The sequence below is a fragment of the Lutra lutra genome, chromosome 16, assembly GCF_902655055.1.
Source record: "Lutra lutra chromosome 16, mLutLut1.2, whole genome shotgun sequence".
NCBI lineage: Eukaryota > Metazoa > Chordata > Mammalia > Carnivora > Mustelidae > Lutra > Lutra lutra.
This window is the reverse complement of record NC_062293.1, coordinates 57,207,002-57,233,464: the sequence shown is the minus strand read 5'-3', so window position 1 is coordinate 57,233,464 and position 26,463 is coordinate 57,207,002. Positions and strand designations below refer to the sequence as shown.

Genomic DNA, 26,463 nt, shown 5'->3' with positions numbered 1-26,463 from the left:
AAAGGCACTGAATGTTTAACTAAGGATGGATGGTGTCCAGTCTGAAAACGGGTAGTGGGTTGGCACCCATTCGATCCTGCCTTTCTCCTGGACGTGGTCACTGAGATTTCACCGTCGTTTCCCCAACTCACTGGCAAGGGCTCAGACTCTATCTTGCTTCCTTAAATACCCACAGGGCCTGACCCAGTGCTCTGCACATAGCAGATCTGAGCAGTTAATCCCCCTGTTGTGTTTACTAGGTGCTGGTATTATTCTAAGAACGTCACGCATCCTAATGAACTCAGTCCTCCCTTGAAGTAGGCAGGATTATTCTCTCATTTTACAGATGAGAACTCTGAGGCACGAGAGACAGGGGACTCACCCAAAGTCAAGTTGAGGAACTAGGGTTTCTAGTCAGGTACCCTGGTTCCAGAATCCATGCTCTCAATCCCCAACTATATAAATATCACTAAAAAGGTCTATTTGAGATCTATCTATCTATCTATCTTTCTATATATACTCATATGATATTCTTTCTCTCAAAGAAACCTATAGCTAAAAACCTATAGCTACACATATATACGCACATATACGTCTGAGGGTTTTCTACGTGCTGACCACTGTTTTGAATGTCGGGGGAGGTAGAGAGAATAGTCCTTGCCATAGAGAAGTAATTTACAATCTTTAAGAGGGGAAGAGATGTATAAATAATTTCAGTACTCAAGACTTAAAATCCACCTGGGTCTGTCTTAGAGCAAAGCTAGATGAAAATGAGACACCGTGGTCCTGTTTCTTGATCTCAGGGGCAGTTACATGGCTGTGTTCACTGTCTGAAAATTCACTAAGCTGTACACTTAGGGTTTGTGTATACTTAGCGTTATGTATGTTACACTTTAATAAAAGTGACTCTTAAAACATTTCAAAGGAAGAAAAGTGCCTTGGGAGCTCAGACAATGTAGCAAAGAGTCCTTTTGGGCTGGAACCTCAAGGGCCAGTGACCTTGTGTCCTGTCCTGGCGTCTAACTGATCACTGTTCCCCTTCCAAGGAGGCACCTGTATGATCAGATGACACCAGCTTCTCTCACATAGCTCCAAAAAACTCACTTCTTCCTTGGCACCTTCAGCCACATTCCGCACAGACATGTTTGGTTTTGCTTTGGTTTTTAAAAGAGAAGGGAGTGTCTCTGTGAACATTTGTGGCACGTTTCCTTCTCTCCAGGACCAGACTCTGACTTGATATTGTGACAGGGACACAGGCTCTACCTATATACATACAAAGAAGTGACAAACCATAAAAAAGAACCCACATACTGTGGAGGCCAGAACCCACAGTGTACAGACCCCTCTGCTCCAGGTGAAGAAATGGCCCAGTGGACCTCAGCATGCCTCTCTGAGTTGGGCTTATTCTGGCAAAATTCCAGTTTACCTCTTCAAATATGCTTGGTTCAATACAACACAAAATGCCCCGGAACCATCATTTGTTAGATGGCTACTTGACTAGAGCCCCAAACATGAAGAAGTTAGCTGATTTCCCCTTATTCTGTGACAGTATAAATACCATTTAACATAATCAGATTCAGTGATTTTATTCGAAACATTCAGGGAGTTTGTGTTCCCCCTTCCCTCCAGAAATGATGTGTTTCCTAAAAAGACAAATACTTTAAAAAAATGAATCTAAGTTAAGACATATTTAGGTTTGTTATAATTTGGCAGTTTATTATTTTTTTTTCAAAAACCCAAATTATGTGTCTAACAGCCTGTGGCCTCAGTAATATGTTAGCTTAAAAATACATGAGAGACTATGGACTCTGAAAAACAATCTGAGGGGTTTGAAGGGGCGGAGTGTGGGAGGTTGGGGGATCCAGGTGGTGGGTATTAGAGAGGGCACGGATTGCATGGAGCACTGGGTGTGGTACAAAAACAATGAATACTGTTACACTGAAAATAAATTAAAAAAATTAAAAAAATACAAGATAAATTTATATAATATTGTAACTGAACGCATCAGGAAACATGCAGAACCCCACTGCTTCAAACAAAACTTGCACGTTTAGCAATGTTTATTTTTAGAAACAAAAGTGCCTGGTAATTTAAGCACAACAATTCCAACATTTGTTCTACTTAATTGCGATAAGATGTCATTCCATTCGACTGTTCTCATTTTGTTGCATCATTTGATTATCCTTCCAAGTGGATTCTACTCTAGGTGGAAATTAGGAAATTGCAAAAAAATTACATATTTAAAGTAACACAAAACCAATCCTTTACATTGGAATTTGTGCCTTCTTCATTAAAATAAAAGAGAAAGTATGGGATAGTCACACATACTATCAATTTGTGTGTGCTCCTTAAGGGAAAAATTTTCTGGACTCCTCTGTCAATAAACTTGTGGGTAACACTCTTCTCACCCTTTGTAGTTAGAACCTTGCTTTCCCCTTTCTTCAGATTCTCTTACCCTTAGGGTTCACATGTTCCCTCTTTATTGGTTACCCTTATTAAACACACTGTCAGAAAAGCTTGAGGTGCTCATTTATACTACAGTGTCAATGGTTGATACATTCCGTAAGTGCAATCTTACTTGAAGACGCTGGCATTTTACCAAGAATCAGTACCTGAAGCTAAAGCTGTTTAATAAAGGGTAAGATGGTGGGTAGAAGGTTTACCTGGACCACAGCCTTCTGAAGTCCACCCCCGAGATGTTTACTGTGGACCTCAGTGCCTGGTTTGCCTGCCTGTGTGGATCTGGTAGCCACAAGCAGTGCCTAGCACATGGACACTTTGCCTGGGGCACTGGGCAGCAGGTGTGCAGATTCACTCACAAGGGCACGCCCAGCAGGGCTGGGAGCAGCTTCTGTTTCCCGAACACTTTCTGAAGCCTTGGGTTCCGGGAAGTTGTGTTGAGAGTGCCGACTGTCCTTCTGTACCCTCTGCTTCTCTATGAACTCCAGGCGGGCTGCTGTGTATCTGTTCATGGCCATGACCGACACAGCCATGCAGAGGGCAAAGGAACCCCACGTGAGGCTGTCAACAAAAGCCACAGTTAAGAAGTAGTATAGGGTGGGGCGCCTGGGTGGCTCAGTGGGTTAAGCCTCTGCCTCTGGCTCAGGTCATGATCTCAGGGTCCCTGGGATCGAGTCCCGCATCGGGCTCTCTGCTCGACAGGGAGCCTGCTTCTCTCTCTCTCTCTCTCTTTCTCTCTCTGCCTGCCTGCCTCTCTGTCTACTTGTGATCTCTCTCTGTCAAATAAATAATAAATAAAAAAATCTTAAAAAAAAAAAAGAAGTAGTATAGGGCTATGGTACCAGAGCTTCCTGCTGGGGGGTCAGTCTGGTGAAAAACCAGCTCCTCGTCCCACTCGATTTGGACCTGGACTTTGGATCACAAGTTTCAGAGACCAACCAATAGTGTTGTTGTAGCCCAGTGGTTAAGAGAATGACTCTGGAGTCATTGTGCGAAGCTCGCACTGTGGATTTGCACCTATCTCTTATGAGCTGTGCGTTCTTGAGCTGGGGGCTTCATCTCTGTGTATCAGGTTCTCATCTGCAAAACTTGACTAATAGTAACCCCACAGGTAGGGTGGTTGTGAGGATATTAATGAACTAATGCTGGGAAATACTGGGAAGTACTGTATCCGCCAACATACAGTGTTGCTTTTTGTTGTGGTGGTAGTTGGTTCTAACCCAAGACAGGACATTAGTGTTGTTACTTTCTATCCCTACCCCCCAGAAGCCTGTTGCATTCTGAGATGATGGTCTACACTTCTCACCTTCCACAGAACCCAACAGAACGTTTGCTGAGAAAGAACCTCTACCAAGTGGCATTTGTGTGTTTTCAGGGGGTGAAATTCCCAGGTAGGATAGAGTCTCCTTATCCAATGACCTACAAAGAAACCTACCCATAACTGAGTTCCAGACCCACTCCAGAGTTTTCAATCATCCTTAAATATGACTTGACATCAAGAATACCAACATCTAGGGGAACGGCCCAACAGTAAACAGATAAAAAAGGGCGGGGGCGGGGAGAATCTAAAGAAAAGAGATAAGAAACAGAAGAAAATAGCAACCAGCAGAAAACCCTTTGATCACTATCTATAGAGAGATACGAGAAGACACTGCATGAACAAGGCAAGATCAAGATATAGGAAAAAAAAAACAACCAGAAAAGAAGAAAGACCTTTTAGACATTCAAGTAAGATCCGAAGTAAGAATTCAATAGGAAGGTTGGATGACAAAGAGAGGAAATTTTTCAGGAAGGATTACAAAAAGAAGGAGCTAGAAAATATGAGGGATACAATGACATCTAGACGATTAATCTGAGTTTTGATATCTAACTAACAAAAGGTTTCTAAAAAGAGAACAGAATGCTAAGGAATGGAAAGAATCAATGGAATAATACCAGAAAATCCCCCAGAATCCTAGGACGTGAATATTCAGTTTGAAGTTCTGACCCATCAAGCACAGGAAAGAAGAATGAATGAGTGAATGAAAGGAGATTTCTCCACCAAGTTATATTATCCTAACATTTCTGAACACCAATAATAAAGGGTAGAAAACACCAGCTTATCTGTAACAGAACATGAATCAAAATACTATGGAACTCTTCCCAGAAGCAATAAGTTCTAGAAGGAAATGGAACCACATCTTCACATTTTTCAGGGAAAATGATTTTCAACAAAGAGTTCTATACTCTGCCAAACTATCAAACGCATATGGAGCACCGAATAAGTACCTTTCCAAATATGTAAGAAATAAAATAATTTCTCCATCACTGAACCCTTTCATAGAGAGCTACTAGGGGATGGGCTCCCATAAAATGTGAATGCAAACTAAGTAAGATAATGATATGGGGCCTGGGAAACAGCTCTTCAAGACAAAGGAGTAGCAAAGGGAAGTGTCATATGGCATGCCTCAGAACAGCCATCCCAAGTAGAGAGGAAGATGGGGGGTTTTGATGGGGGTGGAAGAGTGGGAGAGACAGAACTGAGAGATTGCTATGTTTATGCTATTTGACTTTTTAAAAGGTTTTATTTTTAAGCAATCTCTGCACCTAAGGTGGGGCTCGAATTCACAACCCTGAGATCAAGAGTTGCATGCTCTACCAGTTGAGCCATCCAGGTGCCCCTGTGTAACACTATTTGATTTTTAAAAACTATTTGCCTCTATTTCTTTGATTAAGAGTTAGGATATTACAAGTAACTGGAAATGAAACAAAATGATATTGGAAACAAACAGACCATCCTACAGATTCCTTTGATGCTTGAGATCTACTTCAGCCCATAGCATAAATTGGCCATAGTTGTGGGCCAACCTGACATTGATCTGAGCTCTAGTGCAGCAGGGTTCCTCACTGTGTGCAGCACAAATGACGTCACCTCAGACACACTGACACCTGTTTGGAAGGAGGAACTGAAGTGGCACACAGTGGAGGGAATGGTGTGATGCTACAAAGAAATGTTTGTAAAAAAATAATAATAATAGCTTCTTCAGGCTGGAACACAAACTAAGACGAATACAAAATCTAATACATCATACAGGTAACAGTGTCACAGGCGTGTTCACCAAACCCTAGAGTGGTAGGATGAGGGAATAAACCAAGAATGTGTTATTTGTTTTACAAAGAGAAAAGTAACATAAGAGATTGTTATACAGGATGAAAATGTACGTGTGTGTGTGTGTGTGTGTGTGTGTGTGTGTATAAAGCCACAGCTGTACTTTGGAAGCCCATATCAAAAAGGACCCCTGTGATCTTCAATGGTATGGCTGAGTCTTCCCATTAAGAGACAGAACTTTTATGTCCTGGCTTTCTCTGTGCATTAGAAACTGGGGCCAGATGTCCCATCACTGAAGTATTTACTAGGCATTATTACTCAGGACTTTCCCCCTAAGCCGTGTTTAAGAAAGCAATAACATCAGTGTCTTGCCTTAAGGCCTTGACTCTGGGTCAAAGATTTCACAAACCTAATCTCTTTAAATGCCTATGAACACATAAGACAGGTATAATCCCTTCACAGGGGAGACAGCAGGGTTACAGGATGGTTAAGAAAGTCATCCAAAGTCAGATGGCAGAACGATGGCCAAGGTCGGTAGTCCCACAAATTTACCTGTGTGCATCCCCACCAGCCCATCAGGACCTGAGCACCATGGCCAGAACTCACCAGTAGGACCAGCTGTAGTCCCATGTCTGAGGCTTCCAATCTTCTGGTCCGAGGTTCACCGTGATTTGAAAAATGGTTGTGTACATAATGTGGGCCACCATACTGAGGAGCCCTGCATAAGGAGAGCTCTGTAAGCCTGAGTTAGGAACAGAGTTTCTCTACTGTATGTGAGTTGGATGAAAGAAAGCCAGTAGCATCCTCCTTGATTCCTTTCAAGCCTCCTTCATGTTGCACGCACACACTACTAATTCCTTATTGTCATGAATTCACACAGTGGCCATGTCATTCCTCCCATGACCAACTCTCCCCAGTCTATCATGCCCCTGTCTCCCTATGCTCAGAGGCACCGATGTTCCATTCTCTCTTTCCCAGCACAGAAGAGGGGTCCTTGAGCTACACTGGGTCTGAATCCACATTCAGTGTTTCGTCATGTTATTCTCTTCCATGTGGATGATTTGCTAATGCTTCAACACTGAGACACTATGAAAAAAAAAAACAAAAACAAAACCCCAAGTATGTTCTGGCCACACTAGACTCATGTGGTAGTAATCAGGAGGAACAGAAATCAGCTGCCAATGGGCTTTTCTTTCCTTTGTGTCTTGGCCTTTTTGTCTGGAGACCCCCTGAAGACTTTATTCCCCCATAGGTTTGGTAGGATATGTTGACGATCTGAACGCACATGTCTATTTTTCCAGATACTTGGAGTCTGGTCTTCTGTTCAAGAAAGCTTTCTTGAATTTTACTTTTAAACCCTAGTGTTTCGTTGTTTTGTCTTTCTTCTGCGGGGACTCTAATTCCACATACGGTGTTACAATTTAATAAATGTATGGCAAACGGTGGCCAGTTAGAGATCATCTTCAGGGGCCCAAACAGAAATAGATTTAATTGGTGGGGGTGATTATTTATGTTAATAGGGCTGGCTAAAGTCCTTGCAATGTGAATCCTCAAACATTCTATCTGACATTGTGCTTACAGTCAAAGTGAAACAGACACCCAGAAAGAAGACAATTCTCATGATGTTGGGGTCCCTTGGGAATTTCAGGACCTGGGGAAGAGTCTTCAAGAGTCCACGGCCTGCCTCTCTGCTATGAAGATCCAGATACGGGATTTTATCATCCTATTCACTGATGATAAGGCTTGGGAAAGACACCTGACACTTACCAAACACAGAAGTGAGTTCCCCACTGGACTGATACACTATTAACAGAGCTTATCAGGACAGAGAAGGGAAGGAAATCATTTGTTCGGGGTTCTTTCTTGATGGAAAGGCCAACTCAGGAGACCAAATGAAGTTGCTCTAAAAGTTGCTTGGAGGACAGAGAGGACCCCCACCCTCCAAAAAGGGAGTTTTTCATTCTTATAGGTACACCAAACTTGGATGATGATTTTTAGCAAGTGACCATTTCTTGCATTCTTACTACATACTAGGTGCATTCTTACCCAGTCATCACCATAGTCTTTTGAGAGAGCTGGCTCAGAGAAGTTGAGTGACTTGCCTGGGGTCACACAGCCACTAGGTCGCAGAAATCTGAACCCAGTCAGGATTTCATGCATAACCACCTGACTAAATTAGGCAATTTCTGTTCTCAGAGCCAATATATCTTCTTCCCAGAGTTGTGATAAAGAGGCAATTAAGACATCTTATTCTCTATCCCCTAGGCCTACCCCCTTTCTTTTCATCAGCCACCCAAAGCATCATTGCTTTCCCCGCAATGGGGTTAACTCAGTGACTTCTCTGGCAGACCAGCCCGCTATTCTGCTGAACTGCCCATCAACAGAAACTGCCCTGCACTTGGCTGAAGCTCTGTCCCTCCCTCTGTCCCTCTGTCCCTCTGTCCCTCCCACTGGGGCAGGCTGTGGGGAGTCAGCCTGTCTGACTACTGCTGTGGGCAAGTACCTGCCAGCACCGTGAGAATGGCCACAGATGCGTCCACCTTGAGCCGGTGGAACCCAGAGCTATGATAACTCACTCTGGACCCCAGGAGGATGGCACTTGTGAACAACAGAAGGATATTCATGATCTCGGCCCCAATGGACAACCACAGAACACCTGCAAAAAGGTGAGGACAACAGAGATGCTGAGTGCTGAAAATTCAGAAGTACCGCCATGTGCAGCCCTTGGTTTAGTTCACTTCTGAAATAAAAAATAAAAAACAGACGCCAAGGGGTAAAAAAAACCAAACAAACAAAAAACCCAACCCCACAGCCATGTCTGTTGAATCTGGAAAGTTGGCAGTGATAGAGGACTCCTTGGGGTTGAGGGAGGATTGTGTAAATATTGTCCTCTGCTGGGAGAGAAGAAAAATAGAGTAGGGGTCTGATGAGAAGATCTGAGTGATGCTGGGGTCTTTATTCCCCAGCTCAAAAGCTAATGCGTTGTTTGATTTCACCAGAAGACGTTACCTTTGTCTTTTTAAAGAAGATACACACACTTAAACAAGAAGGTAGAGACATCGGAGAGTAAGAGCTCTGGTTAGAGATCCCCAAACCTTATTTGTTTTGATGTGAGCCAACTGTCTGCCCTCTGGAGGGGACCCCGCCTGCGGCTCCAAGGAACTGTGTTGGAGGTGGAGGCCAGTGGATCGCGGGAGGGGACAGGGTGGCAAGCTCATGTTCCTGGAAGTCCCCCAGAAGAGCCCGCTAGGTGCTGGGGACCCAGGAAGGGATGTGTGAAACGGGTGTGATTCATGCCTTCACAAAACCTTTATTCCAGCTGGGGAAACAGATAATGAGAAAGTCATTGTGAATGTGATGAGTGTTATAGAGACAAAGTGCTCGAGACAGTGGTGGTCAGAGCTCATCTCTTCCCAGCCCCGTGTCTACCACACATTGGTGGTTTGCAGTGAAACACAGTAGGAGTGTTCATACTGTGGGAAACAGCAAACACTACCTGTTGGGGCTTCCCGTCCCTCCCTGCGGGCAAAATTGGAGGTTGGACATTTTCCAGCACCATTGACTATAGGGGACACGGAGAGAGCCTGCTGTTCTAGCTGTTGGATTTGACTCCGCGGGAAAATCATAAATCATTCTCTCACCTTTTCTCCGGTCCCCACAGAAACAGTAAAAGTTATCCCAGTTGTGGGGTGTGCTGGTGGACAGAACACGAGTAAGGTATTTACCTTGTTCTTCAGCTGGTATTATACTCCGGAAACTCCTACACTTTTCACCTAGAACACAAAGAGAATATATAGTCATAAGTAGGAGTAGCCAAGACAATTAGCGACTGACTTTCTAGCACCTTCAGTCAATGCTGGGTCATTCTGAACAAGGATTGGGGGGAATATGGCAGATTGTTTTATTGTTGGTGTGCTGCCTCCCCACCCACCCCATGGGAGCATGATCTGATCCCATTCCCTCCCATCCCATCCCGGTGAGTCCGGGCTTGGCCATATGACTTTCTTTGGCCAGTGCATTGCCAGCTGCCATGGGATGGGTCACTTCTGCTTAGAAGCTGTAAGAGCCAATGGACTGCCCACTGGTTCACATTCCCTTGATGGATGGAGTCTCCATCAGCCTGGGTCCCTGAATGGTTGTGGGGAAGACTCACCCCTTGTCCACCTGAAAAATCCACACAGAATGAACTAGAAGCCAATTTGACTTAAACCACTTGGGACTTGGGGGTTGTTCATTACCGCGGCACAATCCAGCCCATCTGGACTGATACTGCCAGCCTTAGACCCAGGATTCTCAACTTCCCCAACAGCATCCCCTATGTATGAGTCTCAGATAGTTTGTTTCCAGTTAGAGGGAAGGTAACAACATTGGTAATGATATTTAGAAATGAGTTAAAGCAGGGCGCCTGGGTGGCTCAGTTCAGTTATTCGTCCCACTCTTGATTTCAGCACAGGTCACGATCTCAGGGTCTTGAGATCAAGCCCCGTGTTGGGTTCTGGGCTGAGCGTCGAGCCTGCTTGGGATTCTCTCCCTTCCTTTCCCTTTGCCCCTCCCCCTGCTTGTGCTCTCTCTAAAATAAATAAATCTTGAAAAGAACTAGAGCAGATTCATATCTGTTACTTAGTGACCTCACTATTTGCATTCCATTGTACTTTCTGGAGTGTGGAAAGACAGTGTGTGCACCAGAGACCAGAGAGACTCCTGCCCCCACCCCTCAGGCTTACTTCATGTTCTGGAAGGTTGGGCTTTGTCTAGGAGTATTATCAGCCATGGCAGGTGTCCAGATGCCTGCACAATCACCTGCTTCTTCCTTGCAGAGTTGGAGGGGCTCCAAGGATCCCAGAGGGTAAGTGACGGGTACAGGACAGCTTACGCAGAGGCAGTCTGAGCATTAGGACTCAGTCTGCAGGGACCCAGCCCGGCGCTGTCCCACTACAGCATGGATTTAATGCATTCCCGTGGACAGCAGGGAACACGCAGGGAGATGTGGAGAGACCTAAGACCCAGAGCTGCTCCTCGTCTGGGCCGCTAGGAACTAAAACAGGGCAACACGGGGCACCAATCATTCACTCTTCAAAGAATGGCTTTCTCATCCCTAAAACAGGTTCGGTAGTCCCTGCAGTAGCCTCGCTTTGAGGATTTAATGACATCATAGACGGGAAAGTTGCTCTCAGTTCCTACTCACCGCAATTCCGCTGCCATAAAATGAGTTCTGCTGGGCCCTTTTGCATGTGACTAGCACACATCATGATGAATTATAATAGACCCTAAGTACTCTGAGGGTCAGGAATCACATCACCTACCTTGCTGGAAATGTTCAGAGACAGAAATAAGCTCAGGGGAGCATCTTTGACTGTGGAAATTACTTCTCTTTTGTTGGAGAGAAAATGCTAGGTAACTCCCTTATTCAAGAACCTACAGTGGCTCCCTATTCCTCCAGCACTGAGTCAAAGTCTCTCTTCTTGTATGGCTAGCCTCCTCTCCCTATCCTCCCAACACAGAGCCCTTCTCTTGGCTACACCTTCCACGGGGTCAGGCTCACTCGGGAAGGACCGGATGCAGGAGCAGTTCACACGCTGGTCCCAAAGACGATAATCCTTAAGATTTGCCATACTTATCCTCATGAAACTCCAAGTTCCCTGGGGCCTCATTGCTTTGCACATCAGCAGAGCTCCTCTACTGGGCTATCGGAGGAAGAGGAACGAAGCCTGGGTTTATGCTAGAGGACTTTATTTAGTTGAGCTGCCCCGCTGGGATACTTTCTGATGGACAGACGTGCAGAAGGACTTCACCTGTCACAGAACCATTCACAACAAGCGGCCTGGGGTTGGGGGTGGGGGAGGATATTTGCACAGCCTGGGGCTGAGGACGACAGCCTCGGGGACCCATCGGCTGATCTAAAGCCACTGTGACCTCTTCAGCCACTTTTTAATTAAGCCAGTTTTAATTCAGCCAGTTTTAATTAAGGTCAACTTGGCACTGAGGCGAGGAGTCCGTTTTTCTTGCAGATTCTCTGATGTGGGGGCAGCGGCTGTGATGTTTCGGTCAGAGATGCAAAAATTTGTCCACGTCCCCCTGGTTCTTCCAAAGAGGCCCCCCAACTTAAGGGGGACGTCTCTACTCCACGTGCTGCTTTCAGAGAAACATTGTATCGAAACCTCACGTCTTCATCTGTGAAATGGGTGCTCCAATGAAAATGTGCAAGGATTCTGTGAAGTGCCTGACACTTCTCTTTTTTTTGGAGTGTTTTGTTATCCGTAAGGGTGAGTACACATTGCCTTTGACAGATCTGGAGACCAGGCTCAGACAGGTTGGTAGAGTCAGAATCAGGAACTGTGTTCTCCCACCCAACGCTCATATTTTTCTGAATCACCACCTACTGTCTTTCCTTTTTCTTTTTCCCACCTGCTGTCTTTCTACATAATGCACGGAGCACTATTCATCTATGTGGCCTTCCCAATAGGTTTGCCCTTTGTCACAGGAATAAAGGGGACCAGGTACAGAGCCAGGGGTGGGGCAAAGAGAAAGTGAGGGCCAGCCAAGAAGATTAGGGGAATTCACCGTAGCTCCGAAGGCTGAGGTCAGCCGGGGAAAGGAGTCAGGCCACAGTGACCCCTTGATTAATCTGAATCCCCAGAAATGGTGTTCCTTTTGAATGAGGCCAGCAGGATTAAAAGGAAAAATCTTCATAAATCCCACAAAAGCCAGAGAGGCGGGTGTTACATAGCTGGGCGGCGAGGGCTTCTCCAGCCAAGTGGGGCAATGAGCCAGCTTGGGACAGAGCGGCCAGCGCTGGGTTCTCGCATCCCCGTCTGCTCGTTCTCCACTCCCGCCCCCCACGGGGTGCCTGGGCCCCTCCGTCCTTGACCTTTTGTGGGGTTTAGCAGAACAGTGAAGATCTGGAACCCAGCACATTTTGTTGACTCATTGCTTCGCCTAAGGAAAAGAGCACAGTGTAAGTGCCGTCCGGCCACAGAGTTTTCATTTCAGACCCTGGAATCAGAGGCACAGCCTCCCCACCCCCCCCCCCCCCCCCGCCCAGCCTTTAAAAGGCACTAGGGCGACAGGAGTGGGAATAGGAAGAGGTGGCTTGAGCCAGGGATGTCCGCAAATCACACTCCAGGCAAGGGATCCCCTGGAGGGTCAGCTTTTGCAGGGACAGAGAGGAAGCTGATTTAGAAGGAAAATATCCAGGAGGCCTCCTCATGGTGCTGCAGTGCTGGGGGTGGTTGGGCTGCCCTGAGGCCGCTTTCCTCGGCTTTTTTGGATCAAGGGCACCCTCTCCAGGCTGGAGTGCTTACTGTCAGATCTCCCGAGCAGTCTGAGCCATTTGGGTGCCTTCCCATTCACCTTAGCTATAATCCTTTTCTTTCATGTCCCCTGAATCTCCCAGGCACTTGTGATAAATTACACTTAAGAGCAGATGTTTGTGTGAAGTGAGCTTTAACTGGGGGCCCCAGGCCATATTCTGCTGCAGACGTGCTTTCCCGGGCCAATGCGATGTTTTCAAGATAAGTTTATTATTTTTTTTTTAAGATAATTTATTTGTTTGAGAAAGAGAGGAGAGATTGAGCAGCGGGGAGGGGCAGAGTGATAGATCTGAAGCAGACTCCCTGCTGAGCATGGAACCCCATGGGGGTCTCCATCCCATGACTACAAGATCATGACCTGAGCTGAAACCAAGAGTCCGGGGTTTAGCCGACTGAACCACCCAAGGGCCCCTTCAAAATATTTTAAAATTGGGGAGTTCTCACATGGAAATCCAATATCTTACTTCCCGTGAAAAATCAAAGGATCTGACAATACCGAGCACTTAAGTCCACGAGGCCATAACGCTGAGCAGAGCCAGGGGCTGCCTCCTTTAGCTGGGGGTGAGGTTCAAGGTCATTGCCATTCCTTGCTGCCCTTGCTCCATTCGCTTCTGTTACCACCTTCTGTGGGCACTGGTTTTCGACCTGGGATGAATATCTTTTGTTTCGTTCTTTTGTAGGTTTGCTATGACTTTAGTTATTATTCAATAAAAACTTAATTCTAAGCTTTTTGATCTGAGGTCATCTTGTAACATGTGAAGGTGATCAAGTTTCTCTTGAGGGAGGGAAAAAAAAAAAGTTGTTCTGGAGAAGACGTCCTCTTCTTGGTTCTTAATAAAGTAATGACCATATTTCGAGACTGTGGTTTACCCGGTTTACCTAATTAGGTTTACCTAATATAATGAAGTTGCAAACATATTAAAATGTGAGCAGAGGTTTTTTGGATTGATGGACACACATGCATTCAGTCACAATTATAAGACAATTGTCCTTCGGTTAAGTTTTGGGCTTTGGGTCGGGGAGGGGGGAAATAAGGAGTTTGGGTTAAGAAGTCTGACCTCTGTGTCTTGCTTTACTAGTATCTAACTGCTCAGTCTTCAAAGGGGGGCACTTCTGCCTCGAGAAGTCAGTTTTCCCACCTGTAAAAGGCATCTGTGGTTTTACGTAAACCTTTCACAAAGAACGTTCCTCCAAACAGTCTCTTTTTCCTGTGGTCGACTAACTTCACGAAGCCCTGGGATATGTAATAAACAGTGAACAGTCTTCTTCATTGTGGTACCTCTTAGAAATTTTAACATGTTAACGTGCATTGTGAATTTTCAAGAAGAAAGTGTAATATGCAACATTTTCCAATTCATTTTGACAATCAAAACCCTTTTTATTTAATTTCACAAAAGCATCTCAAAAGGCATCTCGGGGCGGGGCAGGGGGACATCCCCTTTGAGAAAACCCAACAAGGTGCTTGTTAAAGTCTCTTTCTGGCATGACATCAAGTATATAAGATGTGCATAAACCAGAAAAGGGTCAAGAATGACTATTTCTACTTGGCTTTGTGCAATGAATCACCGAGAACCTCAAATGTATTTTAATTTAAATCTATTTAAATAAATCCAAAACTTAAATTGATTTAAATTTATAAATTTAAATTTAATTTAAATATATTTAAATATTCAAAAGCCTTTCAGGTGTGTGATCCATGAGAAGGCAGTGTGTGTGTGCATAGTAAACACTCAGCGGGTTGGCAGAAGTGCCAGTGAGATTCCTGGTCTCTCGAGGAAGAAGACCGAAAGACCCTCACGTAGCTGTTGGCCCCTGTTTTCGGTTGAGAAGGCTCCCCTCCCCCAACCTGGTAATAACTTTTTAGTGGAAAGCTCAGATACGATTTATATCATCTCTCTGCATAGTGTTTGTGTGAATGTGTCAGGCATGTGCTGTATGCTGGTAGATGGTTTGCACCTCCTTCCACTCCTGCCTGAAGCCCGATGCTTCGACATCATTTTAGAGATGAGGCTTCTAGTCCCTGCAAAGCCCAGCCTTCCCTTGAGCCCAGCCCTTGCAGAGTCCTTTCTCCCAGTTTGCTGGTCACTGGGGAAGCAGCTCCTAATGTCTAATCTTCTAATTCCTGCCCTCAGGTTCACATTCTACTGTGGCCCAACTTACCCTAGCATTACAATTAGTGATGCTTCTAATTCTCTTCAGTTAGGTTTTTTTTTTTCCAGCGAACATGGTCTTGCTCAGTTCCTTGTCCTAGAGTGACCGTGACCTTATGTTGCAGAGGAGGAGAAGCTGCCTCAGGTGACACTGTAGAGCCACGTGAGTTAAATTCTTCCGTGAGGAGACCTCCCCTGCCACCCTGCTTTGTTTTCTAATGCAGATACCGGAAGTGTCCTGCCTCAGACCTTTGCTCATTCTGTCCTGTCTGCCTGGAATAGCCTCAGCCCTAATCTCCATCTATTAAAATCACAGTGCTGCTTGGAGGTCTGGGTGCAGTGGCCACTTCCTTTATGAAGACTTCGCCATGCCCAGAGCTGTAAGGAAATTTTTCATCCCTTCTATTCCCATATCATAGGTCAGTCTTTGTGAAAATTATTTTCCTTGTTTTAGTTTCATCTCAGTTCTCACCACTGTGGCTCACTTGCCTTTCTCTCCCTCTGTTCTCCTAGCACATTCTTCCTGTGCTTAATAAGGAAATGGCTTTTAGCAAATTCATTCCATGCTGCTCCGAGTGCCTTTTTCCAGAGGGCTTTGCTGTCCCCTGGGTCATGTTTCTCTGACTTTGGTGTGTGTCTTAATCACCAGGGGAGCTTATTAGAAATATAGATAACACCAGATGAAAAGGAGAGCCAAGGGGAATAAAAAGCGATGCTATGAGGATGAGAAAAGAAAAGGCAATTGGGAATTCTAGGAAAAACAAAAAGCTACACAAGAAATTTAATGTAATGATAGCACCTCTTTGATTCCATGATGAACAATATTTATATACTCCAAATAAATGATTGGTTTGTTGATTTATCTAAAACAGCAATATAGTATATCAGGAAGAGGGCAGAATAGATGTGGGATGTGAGGGTATGAGAGATTTAGCCTCATCTATTATGACAGCAAGTCAATAAAGGAGCTCTAACATGAAGACAGCACATGTTTTTTGAAACATGGAAACAAATCCCAGAAGAAACAACTTAGCTAAAAGTGGTTTCCCTGATGGGCGGAACTAGGTTATAAAAAAGCCAGAAGGCAGCAGGGGTCTATTGATTTTTCTTATAAGCATTTCAAAATGATTTTATCTTTTATTTATGTGTAAATATTACCTTGGTTAACTATTTTTTTAAAGGACTGTAGATTTCTAGACCCCCTCTAAGACCTACTGAATCGGAATCTCCAGGGGCTGGGCACCTGGGTGTATATTAACTTCCTGGGTGATTGTCCTGCACAGCAAACATTTGATAACTGGTGTGATGTTTACACGCAGCTATGGACTGAAGTAGGCATTCCTCAGATGGGGACTTGGAAGGGGAGTGGAAGTCTCCAAGCAACTCGTCTATGGGATTGGTGACCATATTTTTCAAACTGAAAATCTGAGACTGCCTTTGCTGCCCTCCAGAATGCAAGACCCTAAGCCTTCTGTGCCTGTTTGTGGGGTAGAAAGAGCAGACTTATAGGAAGATAGCTGCATCCCCCAGAGGACAGGGCAGAGAGGGGTTTCTGGCAGCCTTAGCTCAAGGCACTGTGGCAGGGTGTGCATCCCACTTAAAGCAAGGGCCATACACACTGACTGGGATATGAGGAAGGGTAAGACTTGGCATTGCCCTTCTGTGGCCCCCACTAAGGCAGGATGGAGAGGAATAAGCACCATATCAGAAGGTTCCTACTTGGATCCTTTTACTCGGACCTCAAGCATAAACCACTAATGCTATGAGGGTTGGAAAAGGCCATTAGAAGCTCCAGAGAAAGTAAAAAGCTGATCAAGAAATTTGACACGTTAAGCCCAAGATCAAGAGACAAATGGGGGGGGGGGGCTCTCCTTTCCACCTTGAGGGGTATATTTTCCTAGCAGGAAGGGAAGAGAATCCTGGTCCCAAGCATGGACTTGGGTTTATGGGCAGGATGCCTGACCCTGGGGAGTCCAAGTCCTCCTTCTTCAGTTCCTTGGGAGGTTTAAAAAAAAAGAAAGAAAGAAAGAAAGAAAGAAAGAAAGAAAGAAAGAAAGAATTTCCGATATATAGGAGCTCCAAACACCAAAGCTTCCTCTCCCTCTTCTCTCATCTATCCCCCTCCCCCATTTCCCTCCCACCCCTCTGCCAAACCCACAGAAGCTCAAAAGATCAGAGCTGCATCATGGGGTGAGAAAGGGGTCGGGCTTACCAGCCATGTGACCTGAAACTCAAAGCCTCAGTTTCCTCATTTGTGAGCTGAGGAAATGGTATCTACTCTGTGGGGTTATTTTGAGGGTTTCCAGAGACAAAAGTCTAACTTGTTAAGGATTCTCACCTCTGGTAGGTGCCCCACAGAGGGGGTCCCCTTCCTACCAATGATGACAAAAGTCAGTTTTCTAAGAGAACCTGCCATTCCAAGCCCCCCTTTGGAGTGCAAGGATGCAGTTTGGAGACGGACGGGGCCATCTGGGGTTCTCTAGGGATTGGGTGGCAGTAGGGAAGGGTAAAAGCGAGTGTTTACCAACACATGGTTGGTGTGTTGCAGGCACGGTTGCAAGACAGTGAATGCAGTCAGTTAATCTTTATAATAACTCTTGGTCACCAGTACCGCTCTCGTTCCCATTTGACAGCTGAGAAAGCAAGCTCAGAGAGGTGAAGAGGTTGCCCAAGGATCCAGAGGCACTCAGTGGCCACGCTGGGACTCAAAGCCAGGCGCCCTGTTCCAGAGCTCCTGCACCTGTCCCCAGCCCCGTCCCCCTCAGCTGTGCTCACCTGTGCCGCCAAGGTTCTCCTCGCAGGACTGCCAGAGCCCCACGTGGAACCTGCATTGGATGAACTTGTCGTCCCCCGTCTCCCAAATGTACTGGACAACCTGGCTCCCGGTATCCCTCCTGCCATCGCTGTCGTGGCCCCCGCTGAAGTGACTGCAGTGCGGCCCGCCCGGCTGGTCCAGGCACAGAGGCTTTGCCACCTTCCGGGTCCCCTCGCACCAGTAGCTGCTGCCCATGGCGATGAGGGAGAAGGCCAGGGCAAGGCAGGTGGGGAGGAGGGTCAGCACCTGCTGCTGTCTGGCCCCGACCATGGCTGGAGGAGGTGTGCGGCGTCAGGCTGAGCAGCGGGCCCCCTCCTGCCTCCGCAGGCTACCCGCCCCTCTCAGCCCTGCCATCTGGCACCCTTACGGGCTTCTCTCACATCCGCTGGGGGATCCTGGGTGCTCCCCCAGCGTGTGGCCTCTGCATGTGCATCTGTGGCCTGAGAAGCCGCAGGAGAAAGCCCAGAGAGGGGACGGGTTCCCACGGACAGAGCTGGCCCTTCGGTCCTTCCCAGGGAACGGGTGTGCAGAAGGAGGCTGGCTCTCTGTTTTTGTCTTTTTCAACTTGGGGTAAAATATGCAGGAGACGAAACTGACCACGGTGACCATGTGTACCCTCACATGATTGCACATCCCATCTCCAGACCTCCTCACCTTGTGACACTGGAGCTCCGCCCCTGGGAACGCTTACTCCCCATCCCCCCCACCCCAGCCCGGGCACCTGCCTCTCTACTTCCTGTCCCTATGAAGGTGGCCGCTCCTGGGCCCTCCCATGAGTGGGGTCATGCAGTACTGTTTCTTTGCGACTGGCTTATTTCACTCAGGGTATTGTCCTCAAGGCTCGCCCGTGATGTAGCAGGTGGCAGAATTCCCTCCCTTTTCAGTGTTCAGTAGCATCTCATGCTGTGGACAGACACGTTGTATGCATGCAGTCACCGGTCCACAGACACTCAGGTTCCTCCCACCTTTTGGCTCTTGCAGAGGGTGCTGGTGCTCGACTGAAGACCAAGGGCATCTGGGCAGGTGTCTGGGTGAGTCTGCCCACCCTCACTTTTCGCTTTCATCAGGGTACTTACTCAGTGTCGGGTGCCCAAAATGGGGAATCCCACGTTCCCTGCCCAGCCCTACGGACACAGGGACTGCCAAGGACAACGTCCTGTTTCTGGGACTGAGAGACTTGAGGTGCCGGCAGTCCGCTCCAGGGCCGAAGTGCTGGGGGGAGCAGGGGCGGGCAGCACCCACTCCACAGAACTCGGCATTCAGCACCGTCCTGGGGCCTCAAAAGCTGGCAAGCATAGCCCGTGGCACTCTCATTCCTGCCCTCACCAAGGGGCCCCTCTGGAAGTGGGGGACAGTCACTTCTCGGGCAGAGGACATTGATGCAAGAACGAGGGCAGGAGTGTCACAGAAAAGTCCAGTCTGAAAGGCGTCTGAATCACAAGTCCTAGATTGCAGCTGAGCTGAGGACCCCCCAGATACACCTGCAGACACTGGACTGGGCAGGTAGGAGAGAAGGGTGGTGCCATGTGGGTCCCTCTGACTCTCTACCTCCTGTTGGTGCAGACAGAGGGCAATGTCCTGTGAACCCTGTTTGTGGGCTTGGCCATCTGTCTCGTGGGAAGAGGATTTATCACATCTCATCACTAGATGGCATCTGTCCAACAGCAGGGAGGTCATGGGCAGCCCCAACCCCTCTCCCTTCAGAAAAAGAACGTTTTTGAGAATACATTCAAAGAGATTAGCTAGAATATTCTTACCGGGCAGGCATTTCCTTTGCGAGTGTGCAGCGTGGAAGACGCAGTCATTGTCGTGGGGCTCCAGAATGGCTTTCCGGCCGAAAGGAAAAGAATCGGAGCATTGTCGGGCACAATCTGTCCTGCTGTCCCGGAGACGACCACGCTGATTCCAGAGGTTGTACTATTGTCCCCGTCCGTTTGGGGGGGTCTTTGTTCACTAGGAGCATTTTTCCGCTAAGTTTTAAAATCTTGCCACGTGGCGGGGCAGGATCTTAAGATTGCCAAGGGCTTCTAGGAAATGATCCTTACTTGTTTTTCCCCAACCGTCCGGAATTCATTCACTCAGACAAGTCAGCCAAGAGGAGCTCCTCCGTCCGACTGGAATGGAGAGAAAAACAAAACTAGCCTAAATGAAAACAGGATCTTCTTGTCTCTAGCCCACCTGCATCTCAGCCAGGCAGGATGGCTTCCTCCCGGGTAGACTGGTAAACTTGCGCAGGGAGCGGTGGGGCGAGAAGGGCCGAGCCGAGGCCCCGCGAGGAGCTCGCTGGGGAAGAGGACCGTTCTGGGAGAGTTAAGGAAGATCAGCACCTGACCAGGTAGCCATGTCGGGGGATGCTGGGTCTCCCGGCCTTGCCGTTCACGGCTGTGTGGCCAAGGGCCAGCAACCTAACCTCTCTGTGCCTCACTTCCCCAGCCGTTGGGTGGAGCAGTCGTCACGCCCCGCACCTGCTTGTTGTGAGGAAGCGTGAAGCAGGTGGTCAGGGGCTGAAAGGTTCTGCACATGCGCACTTGCTGAGTCTGCGCAAATCATGGGGCGAAGGGTAGGGTGCATTTGGGGCAAGCCTCTGCCAGGTGGGCCGGGGGTGCAAGGGGGCAATCCGGAGGGCTGTCTGGCTTTCCCGCACGTCCCAGGCTCTTGGGTAGACGCGATCCTGAGTCCAAGCCGCTTTCTCCCTCCAAGTGTTTGCATAGACAGGGCCCCCCGGAAGGAGACCCTGCCCTTGGGGGCCTTGGTAAGAAACGGGCCTCCCTCTCCAAGACGCCCACCGCACAGCTGGCTGGCAGCTCAGCGGCTGGAACCCGAGGCTCTGGCCCGCGGGCCTCGTGCCCTGAGCTGGGTTTTGGGAGTAGAAGCCCCAGACGCCCAGGCCCTGGCTTTTCCTCCGGGGCGGGCCTCTGCTGAGGAAGTCCCTGGAGCGCAGCTGACTTGGGGCAAGGTCTGGGAAAAATCTCCCTGCCTTTGGGGTGGGGGTGGGGGTGGGGGTGGGGGGTGCTGGGGCGGGGGATGAGCCACCACCGATGGGAAACCGGGGAGAATCATCGGTAGGTGGCTCTAGCCCCGTCCAGATGCTCTCCGCGCGGCGTGGAGAGGGTTTGTGCAAACATTTCCTCGCGCGGTGCCTGGAGGAATGCAGGAGGCCGCCGCCTGTGGTCCATCTTGGACTGTTCGAGAAACGCGCCCGCGCCTGTGAAGTCGCAGCAGGAGGAAGGTGAGGCCGGCGGCGGGCGAGGCAGCGCCCAGGAGAAGGAAAGCGGGACCCCCGCCCCGAGTCCACGCGCTGCCCATGGACACCCCTGCTGCTGCCCGGGGGGCCAGGCCTCCCCCTCCCTCCAGGAAGCGCTCTCCTCCTGCCCCTGCGAGGCCCATGCTTGCCCTGCTGCTCCTGGTCTCCATCAAGCAAGTAAGAGCGGTTTATGATTTGAATTGTCATGGTGTCTGCTAGTAGGGTCAGTTCTGCATCTTTTCGGATCCCAGAAGCAGTTTCGGCTCTCGCAGGCAATTTGGGAAATATAAAACAGTATTGAGGCGGCAAAGATTAACCATAAGCCTAATATATTCAGAGGTCATCGTTGTTACTATTTTGGCATATTTCCTGCAAATCCTTTTTCTATGCGTGTTTCTGAGCAGCTGAAATTATGACGCAGAAATGTATCCTGGCTTTCCCCCCTTACACTATTTTGTAAGCATTTTCCAGGGTCATCATGAACTCTGTGCATAGCATTTAAACTGGTCCCAGATAGCCTCCTGTCTGCTTTTACAATTTTCTCAGGCCCAAGTGAGGGGGTTTTCTCTTCTTTCATTTCTCCTTTCCTTTCCTTCCTTTCTTCTTAGTATAAAAATATAGAATGATCATGGTTTAAAAAAGTGAACGTATAAAATTCAAAGAAGTGTAAATACCAACTACGAATCACTGTATTCCCACTGCCCAGTAATCACCCTCATTTGCCTTTGGGGGCTTATACTCTCAGACCTTTTTCTGCTATTTTTTTACCTATGCTTTTTTTCCCCCCTAACAAACATAGGATCAGACTTAAATAGTATCGTGCTATCAGCAAGTGTCAGGTGCGTCCCTTGTATTAACTCATTTTGTGCCCCTCGAGGGAGTCCCTCCTGTTAATCCCACTTACAGATGAAAACACTTCCTTGTGTTGGCTACAGTAACCCCAGGGTGTGATGTTTGAGGGCTTCAGGGTTGTGTCCTACAATGTGTGTGACCCAACCTACATGGTGGGCATTCTGACAGCTTGTTTTATTCTTTTTTTTTTCATTAAAGGTTTTATTTATTTGTTTATTTGAGAGACAGCGAGATCAAGCATGGGGAGGCAGAGGGAGGAGCAGACTCTCCACTGAGCAGGGATCCTGACTCAGGACTCAATCCCAGGACCCTGAGATCACCACCTGAGCCAAAGGCAGACGCTTCACCAACCAAGCCACCCAGGCACTTTCAGCTTGTTTTAATCTTATCCAGGGAGACTAGACTTTGGCCCCCTTTCCCATTGGAGGTTCCATTTTCATGCTGGACCCTAACATGAAGGAACCCCAGTCCCATTCACGCGAGAAATGCAGGTAATGAAAGTGGCTTGAGGAAGGGTTCTCTTTCTCCTTTGGTCCATGGGTGGAGTTCGTCTCTGTGTGTGTAGACATTGGGATTCCAAATCCCTCCTGCCCCCATCTAGGGAGAGCCATGGTGCCATGATGCTGCAAATATTCACCTCATCAAGCTTTCTTTGGTGCCAACTTGGAACCAGACAGGCAGACAACACCTGCCAAGTTCTCTGCGTCTGATCTCTTCCAGAGGCTGCCTTCAAGCCCTCACAGACTGAGGATGTGAGCCCGATGGGTGGTTTTGTGGAATCCCTGCGGTGGTGGCAGCCTCTGGGTGAGCCACTAGCCCAGAGGCAAGCCCTGGGTTCTCTCTTCCCCAGCATGCCGTGGCAGCTGTGGACGTATGACTATGTGTATGTTACACCAGCAAAATCGTCAGTGCTTCAGGCTGGTGTAGGACGCTGACAAAGCCATACCTTTTTCCTTTCATCTAACATGTTCCTAATCAATAATGTCCCTGTGAGCAGTGCCCCCTCCCCCACCTGCCACCCCGTCTGTCCTCAGAACCTCTTCGGTCCGTCAGTCCCCCAGGGTGCGTCCCTAACCGTGATGACCCCTGCCCCCCCCTTCTCTGGTCTTGGTCTTAAATCCCATAGTTTTCCCCCAGATGTTTATATTACAAGGCTTTGCTAGACATTCGTGATGAATTTTGCTCACAGACGCGTTCCCTGCATGGAATATAAATGACCGTGGCGTGTTTTCTGGCAGGAAGTCTTCCTAAAAATTCACTTAATGAGAAATTCTCAGGGATAGTTTAGTTTCTAAATTCAAGCAGTCCACCCCCCTCACCCCCTGCCGGACTCATTTAAGTTAATTAACAGTTGCTTTGGCTTCAAAAAACATAAACTCTCTCTCTCTCTCAGGCTCGTTAAGAAGTGAATTTGTGGCTCTTTCCTACATTGCTGAGGGGAGCGTAAAAAGGTGCATATTTTTAAATTAAAAAAAAAATTTGGCGAGGATGGGTCAGTCCATTATCAAAACCCTTTAAAAATGTGTATATTCAATGACCCAGAAATTCCAGTTGAAAGAATTTCTCCTAAGAAAATAAAGATGTGCTCAAATGTTTAATTGTGAATATTTTCAGTACAGCAGAATTTACGTTAGCATGCGTCTTGGCCCATGTAAGTGTTCGATGCTGGAGAATTTGAAAACTGAATCATATCCTATTCCCTTACCGAACATCACATAGCTGTTAAAATGATGTTTTAGAAGTATGGCTCTTGAAATGGATGTATATTCACAATGCATCTTCTGGTAGAAGCATGAAACTAGATGATTTCCTTTTTCAGTTAAAATAAAAAGGGAAAGAAAGAGAAAAATAAATAAATAAACGGAAGCGTGTGCCCAGATAGAAGAGGCTGGAAGGAGACGGTCATTTCTTTTTTATTTATTTATTTATTTATTTTTAAATTTTATTTTTTATAAACATATAATATATTTTATCCCCAGGGGTACAGGTCTGTTAATCTCCAGGTTTACACACTTCACAGCACTCACCATAGCACATACCCTCCCCAATGTCCATAACCCCACCCCCCTTCTCCCAAGCCCCCTCCCCCCAGCAACCCTCAGTTTGTTTTGTGAGATTAAGAGTCACTTGTGGTTTGAGAGACGGTCATTTCTGATACTAAGATCAGGATTCCACCTTCTCCCCTTTTGGGGCTCTCCTGCAATTTTTTTTTTTTAAAAGATTTTATTTACTTGTCAGAGAGAGAGAGGAGAGCGAGCGAGCACAGGCAGACAGAATGGCAGGCAGAGGCAGAGGGAGAAGCAGGCTCCCCGCCAAGCAAGGAGCCCGATGTGGGACTCGATCCCAGGACGCTGGGATCATGACCTGAGCCGAAGGCAGCTGCCTAACCAACTGAGCCACCCAGGCGTCCCTCTCCTGCAATTTTTTGTTTGAATTACAGAGAGGCGTATGCCTTCTTGAACAAAGAATACAATAAAATGGATTGAGAGCAATTCACAGAAGGTCTTTTTTCCCTTTCCCTTGATCGCTTCTCAGCCAAGGTGGGCATTGATGCTGGCTGCCCACTCAAGGGAAAGAGGAATCAAGATCAAGTTGATTTTTTTCCAGTTAGAAAACATCTGGGTGTACCTGGGTGGCTCAGTGGGTTAAGCCTCTGCCTTCAGTTCAGGTCATGATCCCAGGGTCCTGGGATGAAGCCCCACATTGGGCTCTCTGCTCAGCAGGGAGTCTGCTTCCCTTCCTCTCTCTCTGCCTGCCTTTCTGCCTACTTGTGATCTCTGTCTGTCAAATAAATAAATAAATAAATAAATCTTTAAAAAAAAGAGAGAAAACATCTGTTCATGCTATTTCTTTGCCTCCTTACCTTGTTTGGATCTGGATGTGATCGTCATATCTTGTGTTTTTCATGTCTTCGGAACAAGTAACTGGGAAGACAGTCTGTTTGTCCAGCTCCCCTGAACTGAACAAATTTGGTTCCTTCTCCTTCCCCTTCTTCTGACCATGGCCATCAGTCATGGCAAAGGGCAAGGGAAGAGGGCAGAGTAAGTCCAGGGACACAGCTCACGTGCATGACTGATTTTATTGTCTCTTCCTTGGCCAGTTCCAGTGATGTCCCTGACAATATAAGTAGCTCTTTATCCAAGAAAGTGTCTAACTTTGGCGGCTTGGAGGATTCTGGAAGCTGATGATTTGGTTCTCAGCTTCTTTGCAGAACGTGTGAAAAATAATACAAATCCAGTTATAGTCCCGTCGGGAAGCTGATTTTCCTAAACAGCGTGTTAGCAAACTCCCTTCGTGACTCTTATGCTGTAACTCAGAGACAGAAGGTATTGCGGGAGGTTGAAAGTTTATTGGAAACTGAAGCCTAAGGGTAAATGCCAATTATTTCCTCATCATTATCATCATTGTTATTACTTATTGGCTAATCCCATGGTTTCCAGATGGTTGTGCTAATGTGCCTCAAGGCACCACTGTGAGCTCACAGGGGTGCTGTAAGGTATTTTAATTTTTCTTTTTTTTTTTAATTTATTTGACAGAGAGATCACAAGCAGGCAGAGGGGCAGGCAGAGGGAGAGGGGGAAGCAGGCTCCCCGCCGAGCAAGGAGTCTGATGTGGGGCTCGATCCCAGGACCCTGAGATCATGGCCTGAGCCAAAGGCAAAGGCTTAACCCACTGAGCCACCCAGGTGCCCCAATATTTTAATTTTTCAAGGGAAGCAAAGCGACCCATGACATCCGCTAGACCCTGGGAATTACTAGCTCAAGGTAGTTCCTGGTTTCAGCATTAGATTGTGCCCCATTCCCTTTGCTGATGTTGTATCTCTGCAAAGCTGGTTTTTCATTTGTTTGTTTGTTTGTTGCAATTGCTGTACTGAAAAGCAAGTACTGCGCAAACATCCATGTGGATCAAGGTGGTGTCCTATTGGATCCCCAAGTTTGGGAAGTTGTGCAATCTCCAGTAGGCATTGTTGAGTTGCGAATACTGACGTCCTTTGGCCTTACCTACTCAAAAAATCGGACTTTAGGTCTTTCTTTTGGCTTAGGGGGACTATGGGAAAATGGCAAGTCACCAAGGGCGCCATGACCTGAGAATATTTGGTAATCTCTGGTCTAACTATGACTCTACCAGATCTTCAAAAATTTTGTCTGTGTGGTTCTCTGGAAAGGATGCAAAGGAATTATTCTCAGGTGCCATAGTGCCTTCTGTAGTATTGGGGGGTAGGCCATGCTGGGCAGAGAAGGGAGAGGAAAGACTATACTAGTGACTCAGAACATGGAAGCTTGACATCCATAAGGCTCATAGATGGGGTGTGTGTGTGTGTGTGTGTGTGTGTGTGTGTGCGTGCATGCGTGCACGTGCCTTTTGATGGATCATCTCCCCAGTTTACACTGGGCTTCTCCACTCCCTGTTGTTACACCTGTTGCTATGTGTGTCTTACCTCATTCTTTTAGGCTGTCTTCCTGGCCCAAGAAAGTATTTGAGTTTTTTACCCCCTTGTGAGAGGACACAAAGCCTCAAAGCCAACTGAACTGGGTGACCTTATCCCAGATCACATATCTAGCCCC

The 26,463-nt window shown here is 47.3% G+C and overlaps 2 protein-coding genes across 4 annotated transcripts in view; one reads left to right on the top strand and one right to left on the bottom strand.

The window, feature by feature from the left end:
- Positions 1 to 2,741: 2,741 nt before the first annotated feature.
- GSG1L2 (GSG1 like 2) lies at positions 2,742 to 18,072 on the bottom strand. The gene is made up of 5 exons (XM_047708899.1): positions 17,763 to 18,072; positions 9,253 to 9,300; positions 8,031 to 8,183; positions 6,134 to 6,245; positions 2,742 to 3,000 (listed from the first exon to the last, which is right to left on the bottom strand). Exons 1-5 carry the CDS (start codon positions 18,070 to 18,072, stop codon positions 2,742 to 2,744), a joined length of 882 nt encoding a protein of 293 aa, XP_047564855.1.
- Positions 18,073 to 20,827: 2,755 nt separating this feature from the next.
- GLP2R (glucagon like peptide 2 receptor) overlaps positions 20,828 to 26,463 on the top strand; it is a 41,706-nt gene continuing 36,070 nt past the window's right edge. For all 3 annotated transcript variants that reach the window (XM_047709055.1, XM_047709056.1, XM_047709053.1), the window contains exon 1: positions 20,828 to 21,223. In XM_047709055.1, coding sequence (XP_047565011.1) covers positions 21,107 to 21,223 — 117 coding nt within the window. In that variant the 5' untranslated portion in view covers positions 20,828 to 21,106. The remainder of the gene's footprint in view (positions 21,224 to 26,463) is intronic.

What these genes read in the sequence shown, in the direction of transcription:
- GSG1L2 (XM_047708899.1), bottom strand. Translation starts at nt 18,072, where the DNA reads ATGGTCGGGGCCAGACAGCAGCAGGTGCTGACCCTCCTCCCCACCTGC. An exon ending in CATTCTCACGGTGCTGGCAG is followed by an intron (nt 6,246 to 8,030) that starts GTACTTGCCCAC and finishes CTCCTTATGCAG; the next exon opens with GGCTCCTCAGTATGGTGGCC. An exon ending in GACTACAGCTGGTCCTACTG is followed by an intron (nt 3,001 to 6,133) that starts GTGAGTTCTGGC and finishes TTTTGTTGACAG; the next exon opens with CCTCACGTGGGGTTCCTTTG.